The sequence below is a fragment of the Zootoca vivipara genome, chromosome 6, assembly GCF_963506605.1.
Source record: "Zootoca vivipara chromosome 6, rZooViv1.1, whole genome shotgun sequence".
NCBI lineage: Eukaryota > Metazoa > Chordata > Lepidosauria > Squamata > Lacertidae > Zootoca > Zootoca vivipara.
In genome coordinates this window covers 13,626,106-13,652,624 of record NC_083281.1, presented here as the reverse complement: position 1 = coordinate 13,652,624, position 26,519 = coordinate 13,626,106, and the positions used below count along the sequence as shown (strand labels likewise).

The 26,519-nt window shown below is 52.2% G+C and overlaps 1 protein-coding gene across 2 annotated transcripts; it reads right to left on the bottom strand.

The window, feature by feature from the left end:
• Nucleotides 1-1,966: 1,966 nt before the first annotated feature.
• Nucleotides 1,967-20,902, bottom strand: DHX34 (DExH-box helicase 34). Of its 2 annotated transcripts, none has more exons than XM_035118514.2 (16): nucleotides 20,109-20,902; nucleotides 18,112-18,423; nucleotides 16,220-16,477; nucleotides 15,918-16,020; nucleotides 13,396-13,613; nucleotides 11,456-11,630; nucleotides 10,360-10,559; nucleotides 9,142-9,243; nucleotides 6,625-6,843; nucleotides 6,272-6,445; nucleotides 6,045-6,162; nucleotides 4,666-4,772; nucleotides 4,173-4,442; nucleotides 3,656-3,835; nucleotides 3,287-3,440; nucleotides 1,967-2,668 (listed from the first exon to the last, which is right to left on the bottom strand). In XM_035118514.2, exons 1-16 carry the CDS (start codon nucleotides 20,709-20,711, stop codon nucleotides 2,535-2,537), a joined length of 3,327 nt encoding a protein of 1,108 aa, XP_034974405.2. In that variant the 5' UTR covers nucleotides 20,712-20,902; the 3' UTR covers nucleotides 1,967-2,534. The 2 variants fall into 2 exon arrangements, with proteins under 2 accessions (XP_034974405.2, XP_034974407.1); XM_035118516.2 differs by having other exon boundaries at nucleotides 19,252-20,250.
• Nucleotides 20,903-26,519: the final 5,617 nt, after the last annotated feature.

The following is a 26,519-nucleotide window of genomic DNA, read 5'->3' as shown; positions in this document are numbered from 1 at the left end:
AGTTGCTTTGGAAGACACTAATCAGGCATCCGCACATGACCAGTCCAACGAAGTTGATGTTGAAGAATCATTGCTTCGACACTGTTGATCTTTGCTTCTCCCAGTACACTGGCATTAGTTCACCTGTCTTCCTAAGTGATGTGTAAATTTTTTGGGAGACACCTCCCTGAAGCCACAGCGCTCCTCAAGGGCCAGTTTCGCAGCTCAGCTTTGAGCCTGTGATGCTCAAAGTTTGAAGAGACTTGGGGGGGGAGGATGTTGCTTTGTTTCAATAGTGCAGCAGCAGCGCCATCTCCTGCACCAAAGTGGAGTTGCACTGCATGTCAGCAAGGGAGTTCAGCAAAAGTTTCCAGCCACCAAAAATATTTCCCAGCAGGACTCTGGAAGAAATGATGCTACAGCATCACGTCTGAAACAGATGCAGTTTCTTTCCGCTGAACGGATCAGTTCAGGTGGGCGGAGTGTATTGCAATCTAGCAAACGGAGAGATGCTCACGGGGGGGGGGGGCACTCCTTCCTTGAATGCAAGATCACATTCTGCTTGTGGGATGTGATGCATAAGTAGCAGTCAAGTACAACATTCCTTGTTTTTCTAGAGTGGACATGCAAGAGGGTGTTTGGTCCAGCCAGTCGAAAACTTCCCATTTCCTCCTGGCTGGGACATACTTCCTTTGCATGTGACTAGAGGTGGGCATGACCTTGCCTGCCCAGGTAAAGAAAAGGGCAAGGCACACAGCCCACTTCCCTTTTTCGACTCTTCTCAACCTTCCTTTCATCTTGTGAGGAGCAGTGACTGCTAGTCTGCAGTCACTGGGATTATCCCTCTATATGGGATAGACCAGGGGTCAGCAAACTTTTTCAACAGGGTCCCTCGGACCTTGTGGGGGGCCGGACTGTATTTTGGGGGGGAAATGAAAGAATTCCTATGCCCCACAAATAACCCAGAGATGCATTTTAAATAAAAGGACACATTCTACTCATGTAAAAACATGCTGATTCCCGGATTGTCTGCGGGCCGAATTTAGAAGGCGATTGGGCCGCATCCGGCCCCCGGGCCTTAGTTTGGGGATTTGTAACTAAGTCTGCCTTCAGGGGTCCAACTGTGAACTGATGGTATGATTAAACTTCTTTTATATACTTTACACAAGATGGTGGCATGTTTATTCATTTAAGAGGGATATAAAGGGGACTTACCAGGAAAGTAATATTGAGAGGCTTATTTAACAAGCCTGCAACCAGCTACCTGCTGTGTGTTTAAAAGGGGAATGTAAAACTCTGCTAAATTATAGAACTTGCTAGTGCAAGTTAGGAAGGATATTAATAAATATATCCTCTCCTGCCTCCTGAACATCCCCACTCTGCTGGTGGGGAAGAGACATGCTCCCCCAAAGCCCAACATCCCACCCTCCCTTGAGGAACGGCTTCAGTTGTGGCCGCAGGAGAGGCAAGGGCCCGTCCTTTCGCTGCAAACAGCCTGGAAACGAGCAGAGAAACTCAAAGAATGGCCATTTCAAAAGGAACTCCCTCCCATTGGAAGCAGGGATGGCCACAAACCTGGGTAGCTTTAGAAGAGGAGAAATTCATGCAGGAGGGAATTCATGCTATGGAGGGCTACCAGCCACAATGGCTCGGCTCTGCACTCCACAGGTGAGACGCAGCTATGCTTCTGAATCCCCGGGGGGGGGGAGCATTTCTCTTGCGCTTGGATCCAGCTTGCTGGTTTCCCACAGGCAACTGTTCAGCCGCTGTGAGAACAGGATGCCAGCCTAGATGGTGTTACCGGAATTTATGTAAAGATACTGGCTCACTGGGAAAACTTTAGAAAGTCGCATAAAATCGCTCCAGTATCGGATTTGCGCCATTCCAACTTTGTTCTGTTCAGGAAAGGAATGGCTACCAAGGGGGGAGCCTAGGATGTGGGCAGCCATAATTCCTCAAAGGTACTCAGCAGTGCCAGAAAGGTAGCCATCCCACAGACAATGAATTACGTTCTCAGTCAGGACAAAGGAGTGTGATTACCTTGACCAGGAAAAACAGAAACTTGTAGATATTCCTTCTGTATCACTTGATGGGGGTAAGGTGGTGGGCAAGGGAGAGTTGGGGGCAAACCTGCCAGAAAACCCCTCCTTGTTTGTGACATCTGTATGATGTACCTGTGATGTGTGCATGATGCTTCACCCAAGGTGTTAACAATGGGCCACAGGCCCCGATCCAGCAGGCTACTCTTAGGAAAGACCCAAGTGTATCTCCACTGGTGCCGTTATTGCTACTGAACCCAGGACTCCTGGACTTGGGGAAATCCAGGTAGCCTTTGCTCTAGGGTGGCGCCCCACTAGAAGCCACAAGGCAGAGCCCAGTTCTTTAATCAAAACCGCACGTTTTTATTTACACTCTTCCAGGATACCCCCTACCCCCCATAAAAAAAGTCCAGGCTCATCGCAGCTCAAGTAGGAAGGAGAGGGGCAGGGGGTCAGTCCATGAGGCTGAGGGAAAGCTCCCCCGACCTCGAGAAGCCCCCGCCAGCGCCGCTGATCTCAGGGGGGCGCCTGGTGCTGCTTCCGGTGGCGCAGGATTTCAGTGGGCGTGAGGAGGAGGCTCTGCTGGCAGGCGGGGCAGTGGTACGGGCGCTGCAGGGCGGAGGCGCCCGATGGGGTCACCGTTTCTTCTTCTGGGGAGGAGCAAGAACCTTGTGAAAACTCACACAAAACACAACAGCCCAAAAACGTGCAATGTGGGGCTTCCCTTGCACCTGGTCTGGAGGCCGCAGCTGGTGCAGAAGGCTGCTGAAGCGCGATTGCTGATCAGAGTGAGGCCTTGCCAGCACAAAGCACTTCAGTGATCTGTACTGGTTGCCCCTTTGCCACCCAGCCCGGGTTCAAGGGGTTGCCACTGGTATATAAAAAGCCCTTAACAACTTGGGAAGTCCCTGCCTCTTGACATCACAAAGGCCTTTCCGCGGCACTGCCCCAAAACCTCCTTGCTTAGACGAGGGCTCCGCAGGCGTGTCGAGTGCGGGTGCACATCCTGATCTGTTTTTGGTTTATTCCTGATTTTGCCCTTTGAATGTTTCCAAGAGTTGTCTCTGGCGCTCCTTTCACCCTCTCTGCAAACCGCACTGTGAAAAATCTCGTGGGACGAAGGACTGGAGCTCTTGCCTCGCAGAGAACAAAGTCCCTCCCAGCCCCCCCCAGAAAGTATAACCGCCCCATTGGAAGCCCCCAAACTGCAAAGCCTTTGGGGAAATGTCCCAGCAACTGCCCCCTGCTCCCCCCGGGGGGGGGCTCACCTTCCTGGCTGGGTTGCTCCCCCTCTTGGCCTGGGGGCTGGCAGGCCTCCTCGTGAGCCAGGCGCTCCATCGGGGTGAAGGGCATGTAGAGGCCGCAGCGAGGGCAGGTCCAGAAGCTGCGGAGGCAGTCGCTGTACAGGTCTCCCTCTGTGCCCTGCAGGAGACGGAGGGGCCAAGAGGGGTTGGAGCCCACCCAACCCCCCCAGGCAAGGGAGGGGCAGGCTCTGCGCCCCACAACCAGGCTCCAACCTGCCACCTGGCCTGTCCCCGCCCACCCCCAGAGTACAAAGCGCATTTCTGCACTGCAGAGGTTTGGGCTACGTGGCCTCCAGGTACCTCCTCCCGACTCTACGACTCCCCTGAACTCACCGCCAGGCAGTTGAACGTCAAGAAGCTGCCCACTCTGCAGCCGCCCTTTTCCTCGTCAGGGGCCACCTCCAGCCCCTGGAAGAGGCCGGGAGGTACCTCCCCTCCGGCAGAAGCCACCTGAGGACCCACATAGAGGTTCTGCTGTTCCAGGGGCATCAGGCGCCGCAGGCTGTAGGGCACCTGAAGGGGCAGCAGAATAATAATAATTATTATTTATTTAATAATTATTTATTTCCTTGACATCTGGCGGGAGGGCATTCCACAGGGAGGGCGCCACTACCAAGAAGGCCCTCTGCCTGCTCCTGGATCTGGAGGCTCAGTAAGAAAGAGCCCACCTGCTGTGCCTGGTGCCTCTAGGGAGATGCCCACAAGCAGGATCCGACCTCCCCTCTTGCAGTCTCCAGCCACTTGAGGCCTCCTGCCTGCATGGAAACCAGGAGCCACAGATTGCCCCCCTGGCCCAGCCGGCCCACCCACCCACCCACTTCTGCCCGCCCCGCAGGGCCGCCCAACGCACCTCGGCCTTCAGAAAGTCCAGCAGCTCCTGGGTGAGTTGGCGCACCTGCCGGGCGCTGGGCCGCCCCTCCTCGGCCTCCTCCCCCCGGGCCCCTCGGCTCTCCAGCTGCCGGTCCAGGACCTTCTCCCAGGAAGCCCGGAGGCGGAGGGCCGCACGCAGCAGGCGGAGGGCCGCTTCCGGGGAAGGAACTCGCAGCTCCAGCCACGAGTCGGCCACGAGGCGGGTGCAGTCGCCGTTCGTGTCCACGGAGCGAGCCAAGAGCAGCAGCGACTGTGAGGCAGGTGGAGAGAGGCGCCGGTTGCAGAGTGGCAGAATCGCAGGGGACCCCCGGGGGTCATCCAGTCCAACCCCCTGCGAGGCAGGAGCACAGCTGTGGCACCCCCAGCAGATAACCACCGGAGCTCTGCCAAAAAGCCTCCCGGGTGTTTCAGGGGAGGGGAGAGAGCTAGGACGCCTGGGTCCCCCTCACTTGGGGGGGGGGGAGGATGATCACCTGAAGAGCTGGCAGACGGAGGCAGTTCACCAGGTAGGGCTTGTTTGTCTCAAGCAGCGAGACAAAGGCCAGGATCTGGTGGCGGCTGCTCAGGCCCTCCTTGGCATCTGCGAAGAGGGAAGGAGAGTTTCATAGGCTGCCCCACACTCAGCACCAACCCGGGGGGGGGGGTCCCTTGGCAACCATAACAGAGGGGCGGCATCCAGCACACAAACCCTGACTCTGCCTCCGTCACAAATCTGGCTGAGGATAGAGTGGGATGTAACATAAGCAGTCAAATACAACACTTCCTGTTTGTCCAGAGTGAACACGCAGGGGGGGGGTGTTACTCCAGGCAGGAGGACTTCCTGTCACACCTGGTCTGGAGCATCCTCCCCCTGCGTGTGACCCTGGGAGACCCCATAAAAGGGCTGGTCATGCAGCCATCTTCCCTTCTTCTTTCTTTTATTCCATCTTGCTATTATTTTGCTGTCAGCAGCACATGACTTCAATCCCCATATGGAATGAACTCACACTCTCTTCTGTAACTACAAGGTAAAGCCTGCCTTCAGGACCATAATGTGAACTGAATGTAAACTTCTTGTTACTTTTAAGAGAAGACTGCTGTGTCTTTATTCTTTTTAGGGGGGGATAAAAGGGAATTTACCAGAAACAATCGAATCTGGACAAAGCCAGACTGGATTCCTTAACTCAGCCACAGGCAAACTTGGCCCTCCAGATGTTTTGGGACTGCAACTCCCATCATCCGTGACCACTGGTCCTGTTAGCTAGGGATGATGGGAGCTGTAGTCCCAAAACATCTGGAGGGCCGAGTGTGCCTATGGCCTGGCTTAACTTAAGAGATTCAAACAAATCTACCAACCAGCTTCCTGCTATATACTGGGTGATGTGCTCTGCTACGGACTCACAAGTGCGAGTGAGGAAGGATAATATTTAATCAATATATCCTCTCCTACTATCCACAACATTCCCCCAGACAGGAGGCTGAGCTAGACAGGAGGCCCTTGGGGCCGACAGAGTCAGCGCTTAGAACAACATGACCGTAGGCCTGGAAGGGACCTCTGCTTTGCATCCATGGCAGGTGGGCGCCCAGCCTCTGCTTAAAAACTGCAGAGCTGGAAGGAACACCTCCCCCCCTTAAAACTTCCAGGAATCAGCCACCCACTTCAATTCCCGCTTCAATCAAACTCGCACTCGCACCCCTGGCTCCAACTTTCCCCCATGGCTGAGTCTGCTCATTCCCACCCAGTACAGGATCATGCCCCCCACTCTGCCCCCTCCCCAAGGGTCTTCCCTTGCCCAGGATGCAGGAGCCCAATGGGGGAAAGATGCTGAGAGCCTCCGATGGAGGGAGGGAGGGCAGGGGGCACCCCTCTTACCTCTCTGCCCCCCACGTTCTGGACCCCTTTCCTGTGCTGGTTGCAGCAGCTCTGGGGAGGCAGAGAAGATGCTGGTGGGGTGGAGGACGACCCCCACCTTCTCCTTGGTGTGGAAGATCTGGGGAGCAAAGAGGAGGGGGTCTCAGCGAGGGGGCTGGCTCCCCAGGCCCCTCCTCGCCCAGCGACTCCTCCCAGCTCCCTCCCACCCACAAGGCCCAGGCGCTCACCTGGTCAGAGTCCTTGCGGGTCTGGTTGAAGGGGTCTGGCACGGCCAGCTGTGGGTAGAGGCCGCGCCCCAAGACCAGCTGCAGGAGGGCTAGCCGGCCGGGCGACAAAGCCTGCGCCACAGAAGAGGCTGCCCGCAGCTCGGCAACGTCATGGCGCAGCTGGAACTTGACATCCTGTTTGTGGGGGGGAGTAGGAGTAGGAGGATCAGGGCATGACATCCCCACGGGCCTAGGGATCGAGGTAGACTGCCTCTGGACTGGGAGGCTCCATCGGAACAGAGGAAGAGCCCAGCTGCTGGGCCCCCAAGGGGAAGGAGCTGAACCCCAGAGGTACCCCCTCCGGACCCCCTCACCTGGATGTCGAGGCCGCGTTCGGGCTCCCCTTCCCCACCCGAGGAAGAGCTGCCCCCCTCTTCCTCCAGACGCAGCACCTTCCTCCGCCGCCCCTCCCCCCGATCGTGCTCCCGCTTGATCCTCTGCAACTCCCGGCGCTTGCGGTGGCGGCTCTGGCGGGCATGGGTGTCGCTGGGCCGGGCGGGGGGCTCCAGCAGCCGGTGGTCCCGCAGTAGCTCCTGGCAGAGGAGGAGGAGGATAATAATAATAATAATAATAATAATAATAATAATAATAATAATAATAATAATTTATTATTTATAACCCTTCCATCTGGCTGGGTTTCCCCAGCCACTCTGGGTGGCTCCCAATAGAATATTAAAAAATACTGAATTAATTTGGGAGCCTTTGACTGTGATGGAGACGAAGCAGGGAGGGCGGGCAAAAGGTATGAGAGGCTGCCATACCTGGTGGCAATGTACAGTTATTCAGAAGGCCTGGTAAGTGACATATAAAGGTTTGAAGAGAATGTTGGAAATGATTTTTGTTTTTTTTAAAAAACCAAAAAACCAGAAGCTATGATTTTGAAAGGTACAGGACTTAATGGATTTTCTGTGCAAAAGAATTTGTTCCCGCCAGGCCAAGACCAGACCATCCCTATAGAAGGAAGAAGCCACTGCCAAAGATAAAGGAGATTGGAAAAACAAATTAATGAACCATGCAGGACATATTAGATAATCTGAAACCCAAGAAAGAAAAATGACATTGTTCTTCGTTTTTAATAAAAAAGGGGGGAGGGATGTTCAATGCATACTTTGTAAGCTTTGTGTTCAGGCTTTTACGTTAGCTGAACTTTTAAAGGTCACTTGTAACAACATGAACGAGGTTTCTAAAATTGGACTGTGAAGAATGTAAGATTTTATGGACGTGTGTGAATAAGCACAAAATAATGGAACCAGGAGGGGCAGTGGAGGGAAGTCAATTAAGATGTATGATTTAAAACTTTGACTGGGTTATCTGTGGGTCCTGCCTGGTGTTTTTACATGAGTAGAATGTGTGCTTTTATTTAAAATGCAGCTCAGGGTTATTTCTGGGGCATAGGAATTCGTTCATTTCCCCCACACACACACCAAAAATAATAATAGTCCGGCCCCCCACAAGATCTGAGGGACAGTGGACCGGCCCCCTGCTGAAAAACTTGGCTGACCCCTGATCCAGACTGACCCTCCCAAACCTACAGCAGCAAGTTCTAAACCAGTGGCATGTGGTTAAATGTTTCATAGGGGAACAGTTGGGGGCAGGGGTGCCAACTTGCGAGGGTGATGTTTTGGGGGTGGGTGTCATTATTGTGATGCCCCAAAGTTGTGCATGTGAGCCTTGTGCCTCCCTCCCTAAGCCGGGCAGAGGCTTCCCAGGCTTGGGAAGGAGGTCGCCAAGTTGTAATACTTGGCGACAGAGCCTGAGCTGGGTATGTTTAGCCTGGAGAAGAGAAGGTTAAGGGGTGATATGATAGCCATGTTCAAATATATAAAAGGTTGTTTTCTGCTGCTCCAGAGAAGCGGACACGGAGCAATGGATTCAAACTACAAGAAAGAAGATTCCACCTAAACATTAGGAAGAACTTCCTGACAGTAAGAGCTGTTCGGCAGTGGAATTTGCTGCCAAAAAGTGTGGTGGAGTCTCCTTCTTTGGCGGTCTTTAAGCAGAGGCTTGACAGCCATATGTCAATAATGCTTTGATGGTGTTTCCTGCTTGGCAGGGGGTTGGACTGGATGGCCCTTGTGGTCTCTTCCAACTCTATGATTCTATGATTCTAATACTCTAATTTACCCAGAACATTTAGGGGACTAGTCTAGCACATTATTGTTCCAAACGGAGTTAAAAACGCATAGAGCTGTTTAGCATCTCTTCAGCTCCCTATTCTGCTTAAAGTCAAGGGAGCCCAGAAGCAGAGTTTATGGAAAGTGTCTCCTGCAAAGCTTTGAAATCTCTCTCCGATTCACACTGGGGCTGCCACACTTTCTGAAAGTGATCCTGCTGGAGGGTTTCATGGGAAGTACAAATTGCTGCCCCCCCCCCAGGGGGACCGTAGGCGGCCACTAGTGTAGAGCTTGTGGCCCATGGGGTCGTTTAACTGGCCCATGGACCCTCACCGCCCGCTCGGTCGGCTCCCATGCACCGCACTAAACCGGCGAGGAGCAGAGGGGGGAACCACTTTCTGTGACGCTGGCTGGCGCATGCCCCCTCCGCGCCGGAAGGAGCGCTGGAAATAGCGTTCGCGTGTGTGTGTGCGCGCACTCTGGCCCACCGTGGCGTCTGCCAAACCGTGAACCAGCCCAAGCCACAAAAACTTTGCCGACCCCTGGTGTAGAGCATGCACCACTCTGGCGAGACAGTCGGCAAGCAGGGAGGGTCTCATCCTGCAGACCAGATGGAGCTGGTAGACAGCTGCCCTGGACGCAGAAGGATTGTGCGCGCTCGGAAGGGGCATCCCAGGGGCCATCTAGACCAACCCCTCCCCCCCGATTCACACCTACCTGGAACTGGCGCCGCAAGTTGGCCGCTTCGTAGAGCCGGTGCTCCTCCAGGCCCCGCCGGCGGCACCAACGGCGGGATCCACTCCGATTGTCTGATTTCTCCTGCCGGACAACAAGGACGTTTGACTCCATCAGGACGGACCAAGACAGACAGATGCAGAGACAAAGGCCAGAAGGCCAAAACTCAGGAAGAGTCCTGAGTCCTTTTTGTTGGGGATAATTCAGAAATAAATTCCCAGGTGTCAAAAATAGTTATTTATGCTTGCCACTACTGTCCCAACTAAAGAGGATTGGCAACTTAAGTGGACAGAATATGCGCAGCTTGCGGACTTAACATATAGAATAAGAGAACAAGAGGAACACACGTTTAGAGAAGATTGGAAACCGTTTATTGTATATATGGGGGGGAATTATGTACGTCTGCAAACATGGGCCGCATTAAGATAAATTCAACAACATAAATAAGTTTTGATGGATGTAATAATGGAATAAAGGGGTCCCTGACCATCAGGTCCAGTCGTGTCCGACTCTGGGGTTGCGGCGCTCATCTCGCTCTATAGGCCGAGGGAGCCAGCGTTTGTCCGCAGACAGCTTCCGGGTCATGTGGCCAGCATGACAAAGCTGCTTATGGGGAACCAGAGCAGCGCATGGAAACGCCGTTTACCTTCCCGCCGGAGCGGTCCCTATTTATCTACTTGCACTTTGATGTGCTTTCGAACTGCTAGGTGGGCAGGAGCTGGGACCAAGCAACGGGAGGTCACCCCGTTGCAGGGATTCGAACCGCCGACCTTCTGATCAGCAAGCCCTAGACTCTGTGGTTTAACCCACAGCGCCACCTGGGTCCCAATAATGGAATACTGAATGGTTTTAGTTTATGTAAAATACACAGGGATTTATGATATGCAAAATGAACCACGGAAACAGAAGAAGGGAAGTTTGTTTAAGGTTGTTTAAGGGAAGGTTGTTTAAACGGATTTTCTGAAATGCAAAACAGAAAATTTAATAAAAATTATACAAAAAACAACAACAACAACCCAGGAAGAGACCCTCTGGATCAGGCCAAAGGGGGGCCATCCAGTCCAGAATCCTCTTCTCCCCTTGGCCAAATGCCCCCCCCAAACCCAGGAATCCAGATAGACTGCCTCTGGAGCTGGAGGCTCCACAAGAAGAAAAGAAGGGCCTACCAGATCAGGCAGAGACAGAGTGTTTCTCACCCACCTGCACCCAGGCATCAAAGACATTGAGCAGCGTCAGGGGGTCTCCCAGGGGGCTCTCCAGAGGCCGACGGGCGGTTGCACAGTCCGGGTCGCTGCGCCCGCTGCTGCTGCGCAGGAAGGGGGAGGGAACACTGAGCGCAGCTGCGACCGATAGGGTGGGGGCCGCCAGGCCAAAGAGGGTCCCCAGAACCAGCATCTTCCCTGTGGAAAAATGGAGCAGCCTCAGCCAGAGAGCAAAAGCTACTTCACCCCCCCAAAAGCCACCCAGGCAGCGTCTCTTCCAACGTTCCTCATTTAATCCCCACAACAACAGCCCTGCAAGGTAGGCTAGGCTGAGAGGCAGGGACTGCCCCCCCCCCGGTCACCCAGTAAGAAGTTCATGGCCGATAATTAGTGAAATGTGTAAAATTAGTGAAATGTATAAACTTGAAAAGTATAAATAAAACAAAATAAAATAAAGCGAATGGGTAATATTTAAGGAATATCTTAAAAATTATACAGATAAGGCAAATCTCCCGATAGATACAGAATGAATCTAGGAAACAGAGAAAATGCATAGCAAACTCTGGTTAGGGAAAAAAAGATTTGGAAAAGAAGAATAACTAAAATGAAATGCCTATAGGACAATAAGTGGTCAAATAGCACATTGCGAAGACTTGGAAGTCAAATGTGTAAGGTGCGTCTACATTAGGTATTAAGGTAATGTATGTAATGTATGTTTTGTATATACAGTATTGTATTGTTTAAGTGTATTTTAAATGTTGTATAATAAATAAAATAAAATAAAATAATTCATGGCTGAGTAGGGGGAATCGAACTCTGGTCTCCCCTGAACTACGCCTAACACTCTAACCACACCACCGGCTCTCACCCAGAATAAGATTCCTGGCATAGGGAGTGGGGGAGATACGCCCACTCTCAGTGCCCCCCCAGGGGCAGTCTCCCCGTGGCACTCTGCACATGCTCACTCCGAAACGCCACAGCACAAGGCACAAACCCAAGGCACAAACTCTGCGCATCCGGCAGAGGCTCCCGTGGGTGACTGGCACAGACATGCCCCCCCCCATTCCATGTCACCCCCCCCTTTCCAGACTCACCAATCACCACATCCACGGGCAGCTCAGCCAGCAGGCTCCCGATGGGCGTGAGGTTCTCCTCTGGGTCCAGGGCCCCCTGCTGCTTCAGGTAGCTGACGGCCGTCTCCAGGCTGGCTGGCGGGGGGGGCTCCAGGAAGGGGAAGGCGCGGGGGTCGCCCAGCCCCATGCTCTTCATCTGGGGGGGGGGCAACAGAGCCAAGGAGAGAGGCTTCCTTCACATTCCACCCCCCAATGCCAAATTCCTCCCCCGCCCCCCAAGCGGCATGAGCCCAGGCGGATGAAGAATTGCAAAATTGTTGGGCTGGGAGGGGTCCCCGAGGGTCATCCAGCCCAACCCCCTGCAATCTACCACCCGACGGGGGACTCGATCCCACGACCCTGAGATTAAGTCTCACGCTTTACCAACTATGGGGAACGTCGCCTGCCTTCCCACTCGCTATGTGTCAGAACCAGTGCCAGATTTAGGTAATAATAATAATAATGTTGGGCGGCTTCCAACAAAAATTAACATTCATTAAAATGTCACACATAAAAAACTTCCCTAAACAGGGCTGCCTTCAGATGCCTTCTAAATGTCAGGTAGTTGTTTATCTCTTTGACCACTACTGAGAAGGCCCTCTGCCTGGTTCCCTGTAGCTTCGCTTCTCGTAGGGAGGGAACTGCCAGAAGGCCCTCGGAGCTGGACCTCAGTGTCTGGGCAGAACGATGGGGGTGGAGACGCTCCTTCAGGTATACTGGGCCAAGGCTAAACAAGCTCCAGCTTAGGGCCCCACTCTCTTTGGGGGCCCCAAAGAAGTTAAAAGAAAAAAAATGGATGTACATTTCCAAAATAAAAGATCAAAAACAAATAAAATGAAACCTACACACAGCAAAGGTGTTTTGTGTTGTGTCGGCTCCTATGATGTAAGTCATAGGCCCCGCCTGCTCCCTCAAATATCCCTGGTTTGCTCCTTTCTATATATAGGGTGTCGACATTCTGCATGGACTGGTTGCACGGCAACATGTGCAAAGGGCTTTAGGTACCTATGAGGTCCATAAATTACCATATCGCATAGATTCAACACAAAAACAGTGATCATTTGTTGTTGACAAAGGACAGCTGGACATAGAAAGAGCCCCATTCCCTTCAGGAGCTGAGGGCCTCATCCAACTTCAATCCGGCCCTGGTCAGAACAGCCATTTCACCCCCAAAAACCCACAAATGCCATCACTGAAATCCCAGAATTGTAGAGAGGGAAGAGACCCCAGAGGGTCTTCTAGTCCAACCCCAAAATACTGCAGTAATCTCAGCTAAAGAATCGAGGGCCACCGGACCTCTGCTCAAAAATCCTCCAGTGAAGGAGTCTCTCTTTTGAGGTCGCAGAATTGCAGAGGCAGGAGGGACCCCCAAGGGTCCTCTAGTCCACCCCCTCGCAGTGCAGGAATCACAGCTGAGGAGGCCGTGACAGGGAGCCGCCCATTTAAATGGGGGTCCCAGCTCTGAAAACTTTGGCAGGATTTGAGTAATGCTTGTAATGCACTAAAAATTAAGGTAAAATTGAAATATTTAAGAAAAATGGAGAAAATAATATTATGAATGATAAATTATTATTTATACCCCGCCCATCGGGCAGGGTTTCCCCAGCCACTCTGGGCGGCTTCCAACAAAAGATTTAAAATACATTAAAGCATCAGACATTAAAAACTTCCCTAAACAGGGTTGCCTTCCATTGTCTTCTAAACAATAATAATAATAATTTATTATTTATTATAGGTGAAGCAGTTGAAATAAGATGGACAAGGGTAACCATGGAAGGCGGAGGGGAGTCAAAGGATTTGGGGAATCCTAATTGATGTTGTTAATTTAATTCTGTAGCATAAAATTGAAAAAAAAATTAAACAAAAAGTGGGTCCCTGCCCCCCTGGAGCGAAGGGGCTGGGCACCCCCTTCCTCTGCCCACCTGCAGAACAAGGGCGTCGAGCGCCACCCGCTGGATCTCTGGCACCGGGTAGGGGGCAAAGGCATCGTAGTCAGACTCGGCGTAGAGGCGGAAGCAGACGCCCGGCCCTGTCCTGCCCGCCCGGCCCTTGCGTTGCTCGGCGCTGGCGCGGCTGATCCAGAACTCCTGCAGGCGCTGCAGCTTAGCCTTGGGGTCATAGCTCAGCTCCTTCACCTTCCCTGCCAGAGAGAGAGCAGGAAGGTTCAAGGGAGCCCCGTTGCCCCATATGTCACATTCACTGGGGGGCAGTTTACCTGCCAGTCTATTTAATACGATAATAGTAAGCTGGTGTGAATTTTAACCCGTTCCAGTACTTTCTGTATGCCCTAAACTAGTGTGAATTTTTCCTGAAAATTTATTATTTTATCTTTGCTACAATCAAGGGGTGCAAAGATTTCGATTCATGGAGGCTACTGATGGCTCCTAGCCAGGCCGGATCTGCTCTGTCTCCACGGTCAGAGGCAGCGATGCTTCTGAATGTCAGTGGCTGGGAATTGCAGGAGGGGAGAGCTGTGTTCGAATCCTGATCACCAGCTTTCCATATCAGACACCTGGTTGGCCACTGGGGTGGGGGGAGAAGAGGCTGAGCTAGATGGGTCCCCTCCGGCCTGATCCTGCAGGCTGCACTTGGGTTCTCACGTTCAGAAATACCAGGGAGATACTTTTACTAGGGGGCGCTGTGGGTTTAACCACAGAGCCTAGGGCTTGCCGATCAGAAGGTTGGCAGTTCAAATCCCCCGTTGATCGGTCCCAGCTCCTGCCAACCTAGCAGTTCGAAAGCACGTCAAAGTGCAAGTAGATAAATAGGTACTGCTCCGGCAGGAAGGTAAACAGTGTTTCCATGCGCTGCTCTGGTTCGCCAGAAGCGGCTTTGTCATGCTGGCCACATGACCTGGAAGCTGTACACCGGCTCCCTCAGCCAATAAGGCAAGATGAGCGCTGCAACCCCAGAGTCGGTCACAACTGGACCTAATGGTCAGGGGTCCCTTTACCTTACTTTTACTAGGGCAACCGAAATGCCACAGAATCGTTGTGGGCAAGCTTTCGAGTTCCTCAGAAGAGGAAGTTCTTGCCGCTTGGCACACGGTAACATTCCGGTTGGCTAGGATTTTAATAGCAAAGAATTGGAAAGGTGATAACAAAAAAGGGCTGGCAAGCGAAAATAATAGAATATTTACAACTTGCAAAGATGACAGGGAGAATGAGAGGAAATTCAATACAGAAAGTTAATAAAGACTGGATCATATTTAAAGAGTATCTTAAAAGTTACTGTGACAATGTCAACCTCCTGACAGGCTAGAATGAATCTTGAAATACAGAGAAAGTACATAGTAAAATTTCTCTGATAAAAAATGGGAAGGAAAAATATGAATAATGAGATGTGCATAGATTAACAAAATGTGACACAGTATAATGAGAAGAATCGGAAGTTAGTGTACGGTGTGTCTAGGTAGTGGTGTGTAATGTATGTATTGTCTAAGTTGTATGTAAACTGATGTAAATTGATGTATAATAAAGGTGATTTTTTTAAAAACAAACATTCTGCTTGGCCTAATAAAGGTGTTTCTGGAATCCCTAGGCCCCAGGCAATCTTCCTGCCCCCCAAGTCTTTGGGTGTTCTTGCAGAACTTCAGATGGCTCACCTGGTTGGGCCCACAATCTCTCCGCCTTAAGGGCTAGAAAGTGGCTTGGAAAAGAGAGGGGGGGCTGAGGTTCAAGGGTGCCAGGATGCCAGGATGCCAATATGGCAACTTCCAAATTCATGCTGCAGCTGCAAGAGCTGGCCCACTTGCGTCCACAGCCTTCCTCAGACCTCTCCCTCCCAGAGACCCACAGACAGGCTCAGCAAGCGTCTCCACAAAGGACTGGCTGCCCCCATGATATCGAGTGCCAGAACAACTTGGCCACAATAAAGAAATTCTACCCATGGTATGGCTGTTTTCCACCTTCCCATTTCGACTCTCTGGCACCTGATTTGCATAACCTAGCAATCCTAAAATATAGACGCACTTTGACTCTCGCAAGATTGAATGTATTGCCCTCGATTTGAGGGACGGACTTGAGGGGCGATTCCAACAGATTCCACATGAAGAACGCTTATGTCTCTGTAGATTCAGGCAGTCCTGAATCGGTGGCGCATGCCCTTCTGGCTTGCACTCTTGATAAAGACTTGAGGAATGAGGTCATCACCCCTCTTTTATTGTCCAGCCACTGCCCCAGTGTCCTTTCTCTTGGCAGATCAAGATGAGCAGGTGACAGCAAAGGTGGCAAGGTTTTTAGCTGGGGCAATCAGAATAAGATCCACTATTTGACTATTGACTCAAAACCCTAAAAAGTATTTTATATAACTGACTTTTTATTTCTGTTCTTTGTATACTGTATTGTTTTATTGTTGTGGCCAGTGGCTGATGCAAATAAAGATTCATTCATTCATTCAAACCGGCTGCCCCCCAGAGCCCGGGGCAGAAGCGGCCGCCCCTTACCCGAGTCCACGACGAATCGGACGCCGTCGATGGTCACCGAGGTCTCGGCGATGTTGGTGGAAACGATGCACTTCCGGACTCCTGGGGGAGGCAAGTCAAATACCTGCAAGGCAGAGGGCATTTTGCATCTCCAGGGCCCACAGGGAACGACCCGCGTGTGCCAAGGGAGCCTCGGGGTGGGGAGACCTGGGGGCAGAGCCCTCAATAATCTGATTTTTTAAAAAGGGTCCCCCAGGCAGGCACTCAACACCCCCCCTCTTTCAGGGAGCCCCCCCCAAAAAAAATGCCCTGGCACCACCCACCTTGTCCTGCTCGGCCACGGACAGGGTGCTGTGGAGAGGGAGAACCACCCAGCGCTGGGTGTGAGTGGCGTAGGTCTGTGCCGCCTCCACGACAGCCCCAATCTCAGCCACGCCACTGAGGAAGACAAGCAGGTCTCCCCTCTCCTCGGGAGGGTACTTGTGGTCGATGGCTTGCAGCACCCGCAGGAAGGGGCGGGGGTCCAGTCTCTCCTTGCGCCCGCTAGCACCCTCCTCGGGGCGGAGGGGCTCGTACAGGACCTGTGCGGGGGGGGGGAGGAGGCAAGCCGTGAGATGCTGCAGGCCTGGGCTGGGCCTGTCTGGCCCTTCCCCAGCCAGGCAGCCGTTCCTTCCCTTCGTAGCCCATCTCCAAGGAGCCCGAGGGGCCACACTCCCCTCCTCGTGGAATCCCCACAACAACCGCCCTGCTAGGTAGGTCACGCCGAGAGAGGCAGCGTCCCAAGGACACTCCCGGAGAGCTTCACGCCCAAATGGGGAGATCAGAGCCCAGGCCTCCGGCACTCTTAACCACGACACAACCACTGCCACACAAGGCAAGTTTCTAGCCCTCAACGTTACAGAAGTGAAGCTGGGAAAACACAGGGGCTGTTTCCGGAGATAGGGCACAAATTAGGAAGTTGTGGAAGAGGCAGTCAAAGGGTGAGGGTTCGAGGAGAGAGCAAAACCTCCCCACCCCAACCGCACATGAAAAACTGAGAATTGTGCCATCTAGCCCAGGGGTCCCCAAACTACGGCCCGGGGCCCGGATGCGGCCCAATTGGCCTGCCAATCCGGCCCACGACGACCCCCGCCGCCCGCCCCCGCCGCCCACTCTTACGGCGCGCAGCGTGGCAGCGCTCTTCCGGGTCGGGGAAAAAGCGCCGAAAATCCTTTGTGCGCATGCGTATGGGCCTCTCCCGACCCGGAAGAGGTCATTTCTGGTGCACTTCCGGGTCGGGGGAGGCCCATACGCATGCGCACAACGGATTTTCGGTGCTTTTTCCACCCTGGAAGCGCACCGCCGCGCCAGTAAGCGCCCTCCCCTGCCCGCTGGCCCGCACAGGCACGCGCTCCCCCGTCCTCCGGCCCGCCGCGCGATCGGCGCGGTGGGAACCGGCCCAAATGCCGGTAAGTAGTACTATTCCTGGGGACCAGGGGCTCTGAACAGGCAGCCTGTTCAGAGCCCCTGGTCCCCAGGAATAGTACTAATAATAATAATAATAATAATTATAATTATACCCTGCCCATCTGGCTGGGTTTCCCCAGCCACTCTGGGCAGTTCCCAACAGAATATTAAAAACATGATAAAACATCAAATATTAAAAACTTCCCTAAACAGGGCTGCCTTCAGATGTGTTATAAAAGTCAGATAGTTGTTTATTTCCCATCTGATGGGAGAGCATTCCACAGGGTGGGCGCCACCACTGAGAAGACCGTCTGCCTGGTTCCCTGTCTCCACCCCCATCGTTCTGCCCGGACACTGAGGTCCAGCGCCGAGGGCCTTCTGGCAGTTCCCTTGTTGCGAGAAGCCAAGTTACAACTACCAGGCTTTTAGAAGACATCTGAAGGCAGCCCTGTTTGGGGAAGCTTTTAATGTTTAATAGATTGTTGTATTTTAATATTCTGTTGTAAGCCGCCAAGAGTGGCTGGGGAAACCCAGCCAGATGGGCGGGGTATAAATATTATTATTATAAATTATTATTATTATTATTTTCACTTCTTGCAGAGAGGGAACCCCCAGAGGGCCCTCGGAGCTGGACCTCCGTGTCTGGGCTGAACAATGGGGGTGGAGACGCTCCTTCAGGAATACTGAGGCAAATGAGCCACAGAGCCGCCCCACCCCAGAAGCAGCCACAACCTACCCACCCGCCACTCCCCCCTGGCCTCCCCCTCACCGTGATGGGGAAGAGCCGACCGGGGACCTGCACCACGGGAGCCCCCCCAAAGTAGTCCGCAAAGAGACGGATGTTGATGGTGGCCGACATGAGCACCAGCTTGAGGTCGGGGCGGGTGGGCAGGATCCTGCGCAGGACGCCCAGGAGGAAGTCGCTGTGCAGGTGGCGCTCATGGACCTCGTCCGCAATCAGCACCCGGTAGCCAGGGAGGGAGGGGTCCCGCTGGGCCTGGCGCAGGAGAAGCCCCTCCGTCAAGAAGACGATCCGCGTGGCCGGCGAGCGAGTGCTCTCAAAACGGATCTGGTAGCCAACCTGCCGGCAGGGGAGAAAGAGGGGGGGTCAGCATCCAGGAAGGCCAGGGGGAGGGGCTTGGTCTAGGGCAGGCACCCCCAAACTTCGGCCCTCCAGATGTTTTGGAATACAATTCCCATCATCCCTGTCCACTGGTCCTGTTAGCTAGGGATCATGGGAGTTGTAGGCCAAAACATCTGGAGGGTCGCAGTTTGGGGATGCCTGGTCTAGGGGCACACAAGACCCCCAGGGGCTCACCAGCTCAACAAGCAGAGCGGGTTTCAACAACCTCGTCAGCCCATGAGCAGGGCTGGATCAGGCCATTGCCCGCCTCACCCAGCACCCTGTCCTCACCAGGAGGAGGGAAGCACCTTATGGGAAGCCCACAAGCAGAATGCGAAAGCAAAAACAACACCCTCCCCTCCTGCAGTTTCCAGATCTGGAAGCATTGGTGCCTCGGACCGTAGGCACTCTGCACATGCTCCTGCGTCCTCCAGCTCCCCAGCTCCCAGTGTTAGAAACTCAGATATGTAAGCTAGGTGCGAAATGACTCCTTAAACCAAGGTTGCAGACGCCAAAACGGAATGTCTAGTTGCCCTTTGGGGGCAAGATGGCTCTCAAGACTTAATTTTCAAATGATGGACTGACTGCGATGGATTCTCAGTTAAGCATTTGGCTAGTTCAGAGGACAACCGTGAGCCGGGTTAATTAAAGAAGGGAAGTCCCTTGATCCAGGGACAGTGCACATGTACAAGGCATGACCAGAAAGTTCGGTGAATGGTCACAGAAACCGGACAGCGAGAAATATTCAAACATACAATTGGCATTGGAAACCCACGAAATGCTCACCATTGCGTACGGAGATGAAGCTATAACTCAAAAGACAGTGTATGAGTGGTTTAAGCGTTTCCGTGAAGGGTGGCAAACCATCGAAGACGACCCTCGGTCTGGCAGACCGGCGGCAAGCAGAACGGCAGCAAAGGTCGACCGAGTCCGTGAGTTACTGATGTGGGATCGGCATTTGTCCATCCGAATGATGGTGGAAGAATTGCATATTCTGCGTGAAATCGTTCCTGAGGTTACTGAGTTGTCCCACCCTCCCTATTCTCCCGATCTGACCCCACCGGATTTCTTTCTTTTTCCAAAACTGAAATCTGCACTGAAAGGGCACAGATTTTCCAGCACTTCACACCTCCAAGCAGCTGTGATGAGGGAACTGAAAGCAGTACGAAAAGAGGACTTCTCCAGAAGTTTCCAACAGTTCCACATACATTGTCAATGGTGCATTGTATCAGAGAGGGCCTACTTTGAAGGCATGTATGTTCGAATATTCCTATATTTCGTATATTTCTTACTGTCCGATTTCTGTGACGATTCACCGAACTTTCTGCTCACACTTTGTATATTGGCCTCTTCCGACCTCTTTTTCTTAATGGTGGCAGACCGTTCATAACATAGAAATATTCTTCCCTGCTGTGAGCAGGGCAGTGGGTTGGGGGAAGCGAAGACAAGCGACAACAATTCACTGTAACATTGTTCACGGCCCCTGTCCTGGTTGCACAGAAAAAGTGTTTTGGTATAGTGCACTCTGCACATGCTCCTGGGGTCCTCATGCTCCTCAGCTCCAGCCCTCTTCCAGGAGCCCACCTGGAACCCACTGGACGTGATGCAGTAGAGGAAAGGGCACTCTGCCCATGCTCCCTCACCTGCTCGCCGTACTGCTGGAGGCTCTCGTAGGCCACCCTCTGGGCCAGGGCCACGCAGGCCAGGCGCCGGGGCTGTGTGCATGCCACGTGGCTGTAGCCGGCGGCCAGCAGGTACTGCGGCACCTGCGTGGACTTGCCACAGCCCGTGTCTCCAGCCACCACCACCACCTGGCTGCTCGCCACGGCCGCCAGCAGCCGCTCTTGGTAGCGCGCGATGGGCAGGGCGGCACGCTCCCGCTGCAGCCGTGCCAGGCGGGAGAAGCTCTGCTTCTGGCCGAAGTCCCAGAAGTGCGCGAGGGCTGCACGGAGCTCCCGCAGGCACTCGGGAGCCATGCCAGACACCTCCCGACGCGGTGCCCGCAGGTTGGTGCGCAGTCGGGGGTCGTAGGGCTGCGGGGACCCCATCGTCACTCCAGGGCCGGGCTCAGCCGGGGGGGCTCCTTCCCGAGGCTCCTTTGCACTGGGGAAGCGCCGCCGCAGCCGCTCGAAGAAGGTCCAGAACTGGGTGCGCTCATCGCTGCTCGAGCGGGGAAAGTATAGCTCCTCCAGGCGGGCGCGGAGGGCTGGGCAGCCCCAGTGCCCCTCGGGGGGCTCCGACGACATCCTGGATCTCTTCTCACAGGCGCCCGGGAGGATGAACCTGGAATAATATTTATTTATTTATTTATTTATTTATTTATTTATACCCTGCCCATCGGGCTGGGTTTCCCCAGCCACTCTGGGCGGCTTCCAGCAAAATATTAAAATACCATAATTCACCAAAGATTAAAAGCTTCCCTAAACAGGGCTGTCTGGAAGGGGCGGGATCGTGAGACCTGACGGACACGCAGCCGGGAAAACCCCCGACGCCTCCCGCTCCCCTCCCCTCGGGCCACCCAACGGCCGGAGACCCTTCCCCGGGCGCTTCCCCCCGTCCTGCCCGCAGCCCTGCATTCCCACGTTCTCTTTACACGCGTCTCCCTTGCCTTGGCACGTCGAGGGTGGCAGGCAGGCGGCTGAGCATGCGCAGTTGCTCGTCGCGGGCAAGCACACGGGCAGCCGACGCTCCCGATGCGCGTCATGCCCGCCTCCCGTACCCTATAGATCTAGAAGCCGGGTAGAGAAACGCGCGCACGGGCAACTGCCGGGCTCCTTTGGAGACTCCGTGGGCGCTTTGCTCGCGGTCTCTGCTGAGTGCAGACGGGCGCTGTACACGTGCGCCCCACGGCTAGATTAGGGCTGGGGGCGCGTGCAGGGGGAGGGGGCTGGAGTGAAGAAGCTTTTGTCCAGGGGAGCCCCGTTGGACCGCGCCTGAGGCTCAAACCTCGGGGAGGGGAAAGAGACTGGGCGGAGAGATGCGACGGGGCGGAAAAGGAGTCTCACAGGCAGCCTGGACAACCGGAGCCTGTTTTCCCTTCCTTCCACCCCCGGTGCCCAAAAAGGCCAACTGGGGAAGAATCGCCTGCATTTCCCTTTTGGGGAATCCGCGGACCGCCCTGCTGCAGGAGTGTCCTCAAAGACCGTCCCTCGATGGCAATAGGAGCAACGGCCCACCCTGCGGGACTGTTGTGGGCAGTGCCGGATTTACATATCAGCCCTAGTTTAGGGCCCCATTTTCGGGGGGGGGCAAAAAATTAAGGAAAACAAAACTGGATGTACATTTCCAGAATACGTATAAGATAAAAAACAAATAAAATAAAACCTACATACAGCAACATTGTTTTATGTTGTGGTACCACAAAAGCGACAATAAATGTTGGAAATGTAAACAGGATGTTGGCTCATTCTACCATATGTGGTGGACATGCCCTAAGATAAAAGGCTTCTGGGAAATGATTTACAATGAATTGAAAAAGATGTTTAAGAACACATTTTCGAAAAAACCGGAAGCCTTTTTGCTTGGAATAATTGGGGAAGAAATCCCCAAGGATGATGTTAATCTGTTTATGTATGCCACCACAGCCGCTAGGATTTTATTAGCAAAATATTGGAAAAAAGAAGAATTGCCTTCGAAGCAGGAATGGCAAATGAAAATGATGGACTATATGGAATTGGCAGAATTGACAGGAAGACTCCGGGACCAGACAAATGACAAAGTTTCAAAGGACTGGAAGAAATTTAAAATGTATATAGGGAATGTATTCGATAATTAGAGTTTGAAAATCCAGGAAAGTAAAGAGGTTAAGGCATTAGGGAAACAATAGAAGATTTAAAGTTTGAAATTAGGGTAAATGATATGAAGATGAATTAACTTAGAAGTTTTAAAGGGATTGCATGATGGGAAAGAAGATGATTTAGAAACTGCTATAGAAGTTTAAAAAAATGGAAAACAGATAGTAGGGAATTGGGGAAGCCTGAAGACAATGAGTATTATAATGGATGAGAAATGATATATTTTTCTGTTATATTTTTGTATTTTGTATTTTGATGTTTTTGATATGTTTTTGTATTTTGTATTTTGTATGTTTGTTGTATGTTTGTTGAAAAAATGTTCAATAAAAAATATTATAAAAAAAAACATTGTTTTATGTTGTGTATGTGTAGGCTCCTAGGATGTACATATTTTGTTATGTGCAAATGGCTCTAGAATAGATACCTATTAGGTCCATCAAAACATCCCCCAGTATATAGCAGGAAGCTAGTTGGTAGATTAGTTTGAGTCTCTTTGCTTAAGCAATCCAATCTGGTTTTGTCCAGATTGGGTTATTCCTGGTAATTACCCCTTTTATCCCTCCTAAAAAGAATAAAGACACAAATCTTCTTTAAAAGTAATAAGAAGTTTACTCACATCCAGTTCACAGTTGGATCCCTGAAGGCAGGCTTCAGCTTGTAGTTACAGAAGAGAGTTTGAGTTCATCCCAACTGGGAATGAGCCCATGTGCTGCTGGCTGAGAGCCAGCAGACAGCAAAATACACCAGTGTCAGAATGAAACGAAGAAGAACAACAAGAAGGGCAACAAGGGAAGATGGCTGCATGACCCAGAGGCAGCTGTGGACCTCACTAGCGTGAGGAACGATAATATTTAATCAATATATCCTCTCCTCTTATCCACAACAATCCCACAGAAAGGGTGACCCCTGGCTCTTTCTGACCAAGGGGACGCCAGAGTCAGTTGCCCAGGTCCCTCACCTTTCTCAGGTGGGCAGCCCGTTTTTTGCATGTGAAGAGGATGGCTGGACACTCTCCACCTGTCCGGGGTGGGGGCTTCATAAGAACTGCTGGACTGGAGTATTTGGGGGAAAGTTTTGTCGGGGGGGGTTGCTTTTATTGATACTAATTTTTATGTGGAAATTGTTCAGTTTGGTTATGTAGTCTTTGCTGTGTTTTGTTTATTTTTATGACTACTTTGCTGTGTTTGTAACTATGTAAATCTTGTCAGATTGTAAGCCGCCTTGAGCATTGTTTAAACTGTGGAAAGGCAGCATACAAATAAAATGATGGTGGTGATGATGGTGGCAGCTGAACTAGGGGGATCGGTGAGGGGGGGGGAATCAGGGCTTTTCTCCCCCTGGGGAAGGCAGAGTTTGGGGTGACTTCATGTGCGTGGATGGAGTGACGCTTCCATTTCCTGCCAGAACAGCAAAAGAAGAAAATAAATTCTGCTGCCTCATCAAAACAGGCCTCTGAAAAAGAGGAAATGTTCTGTGGTGACGTGACCTCTCGGCTGAACTTCTCCACACCAGAAACGACATTGCACAACCAGAGTGTCACCCACAGCAACCAAACAAGTTGCACTCCACCTCTGTTGAAACCACAGGAGGGGTTAGTTAGACCCTGCTTGCAGGTTCCCCTCGAAAGGGGCCTCTGGTCAGCCACTAGGAGAACAGGAGGTTGGACTAGATGGGTGACAGTCCTGGCCTTGCAGGCTGTCCTCCTGTTCTTCTGCAGAGCGAGGGGCGTGAGGAACCGGGCTTTGTCACAGGGACCTTGCTCCATCTCAGGGGATGAGGGCCCCACGAGGCCCCCAGAGACATGTTGCCTGCCCCACTCTGAGCCTCTTGCTACCCAACATGACCCCAGGCATCCTGGCTTGGACTAGAGAGTGAGGCAAGAATGCCTGGCCAACTGCAGGGAAAGAGCCTCGAAAGAGAGAGATTGTCTTCCATGAACACGGACTTGACAGGGAGTCCGTAAGTGACTGTGGAGGCCAATTCTGGATCCCAATGTCCTCCCACAGTGCGGACATAGGTTTCTGGGCGAGAGTTGATCACAGTATGGATTTGCCAAGCGTGCCTTCCTCCTAGCATGTTTCTCCCTTGCGTCCTGCGTTCAAGTGTCTTCAAAACCCATGACACCTTTGGTCAAGGCTGTTCTCCAACTGGAGTGGTCACAGGCTGGTGTTTCCCAGTTGTCGGTATTTATACTACATTTTTAAAAAGTTGCCCTGAGAGAGTCTTCAAACCTCTTTTGTTGACCACCAGCATTACGCTTTCCATTTATAAGTTCGGAATAGAGTACTGTAGTTGCTTTGATATTGTTTGTATGTTTCATTTAGGCCTATCTGTGCATTCTTTTACAACTGAATTACATTTAAAAAACTGTCAACTCACATAAGATTGTCATTTTCTTTGCTGAAACCTTTTATTAAGAAATAATAAATATTTGCTTTTCTGTGAAAGAATTCATTACAAGGTGAAATGCATGAGGAATTGAAGGGGGGGCGTTGAGGAGAGGTGGAAAGAAGAGCTAATTTGTCTGTGGCTGGGGGGGGGGGTTGCAATCTGGACAGTTCTGCCAGGGGCTCAATATCACCTAGCTACGGCTTTGCTTTGAAGCTTTATGGCTTTAAAGAAACTCTGTGCATCATGAGTGTCGGCTAAGTGCTGGATCTCTTGAGCTTCTTTTATCCATCAGGTATTCTTTAGTTCTTTGGTTCTTTGAACCTCCGCCTTAGCGTTGGCATAGGTCAGCCCTCCAAGTGTTTTGGGAGTACAACTCCCATCATCCCTAGCTAACAGGACGGGGCAGGGGGGAGGGACACACAGTAGAGAAAATTGTGGGATGTAACATAAACAGTCAAGTGCACCACTTCCTGTTTGCCCAGAGTGGACACACAGGGGGATGTTACTCCAGCCAGGAGGACTTCCTGTCCCACCTGGTCTGGAGCATCCTCCTGCTGCGTGTGACCAGGTAGGCGGGTGTGACCCTGGGAGACCCCATAAAAGGGCTGGTCAAGCAGACAGGACCCAGTGGTCAGGGATGATGGGAGTTGTAGTCCCAAAATATCTGGAGGGCTGAGTTTGCCTATGCCTGGCATAGGGGTTTTTTTTCTTAGTGGCCCCACTCTGACCCTCTTGCTATCTGACATGACCCCAGGCATCCTGACTTGGACTGGAGAAAAAGAGTGAGGCAGGAATGCCTGGCCAACTCCAGGGAAAGAGCCTTGAAGAGAGGCAGCGGTGGTGCAGTGGTTAGAGGGCGGGACTGGGATCTGGGAGAGGCAAGGGTTCGAACCCACCAGCTCCGCCATGAAGCTCCCACTGGCTGACCTGGGGGCCAGTCTGTGTCTTCTCTCAGCCTAACGCACCTTGCAAGGTTGTTGTGGGGATTAAACGAGGAGAGGGTGGAACCATGTGGGCCACCTTGAGCTCATGAACAGAAATAAACAAGAGCTCTCACCTGAGCCTCGTGAGCAAAGCTCATCGTCTGTCTCAAGGTGAATTTCTCCCAATTATATATCCACAGGGATAGTCAGTGGGCAGGGGATGCACACACAGGCACCTGGGGGGGGCAAAAGGTGGGGCAGGGGGGAGGGACACACAGTAGAGAAAATTGTGGGATGTAACATAAACAGTCAAGTGCACCACTTCCTGTTTGCCCAGAGTGGACACACAGGGGGATGTTACTCCAGCCAGGAGGACTTCCTGTCCCACCTGGTCTGGAGCATCCTCCTGCTGCGTGTGACCAGGTAGGCGGGTGTGACCCTGGGAGACCCCATAAAAGGGCTGGTCAAGCAGACATCTTACCTTCTTCTTTGTTTTATTCCATCTTGATGTCTTTTGCTGTCTGCTGGCTCTCAGCCAGCAGCACATGGGCTCAATCCCCTCAATATGGGATAAACCCGCTCTCTCTTCTGTAACTACAAGCTAAAGCCTGCCTTTAAGGAACCTACTGTGAACTGAACGTAAGTAAACGTCTTGTTATTCTTAATAGAATACTGTTGTGTCTTTATTATTTTAAAGAGAGATAAAAGGGGAAATTACCAGGAATAACCCAATCTGGACAAGCCAGACTGGATTGCTAACTCAAGAGATTCAAACGAATCTACCAACTGGGGAATGTACTCTGCTACTGAGTCACTAGTGTGAGTGAGGAAGGATAATATTTAATCAATATATCCTCTCCTACTAAACAGTTTCCTCTGCGCATCTGTGGGCAAACTGGAGGAGGGCATCAAAGGGGTTGTGCCCCCCATCCCTTGGAGTCACCCA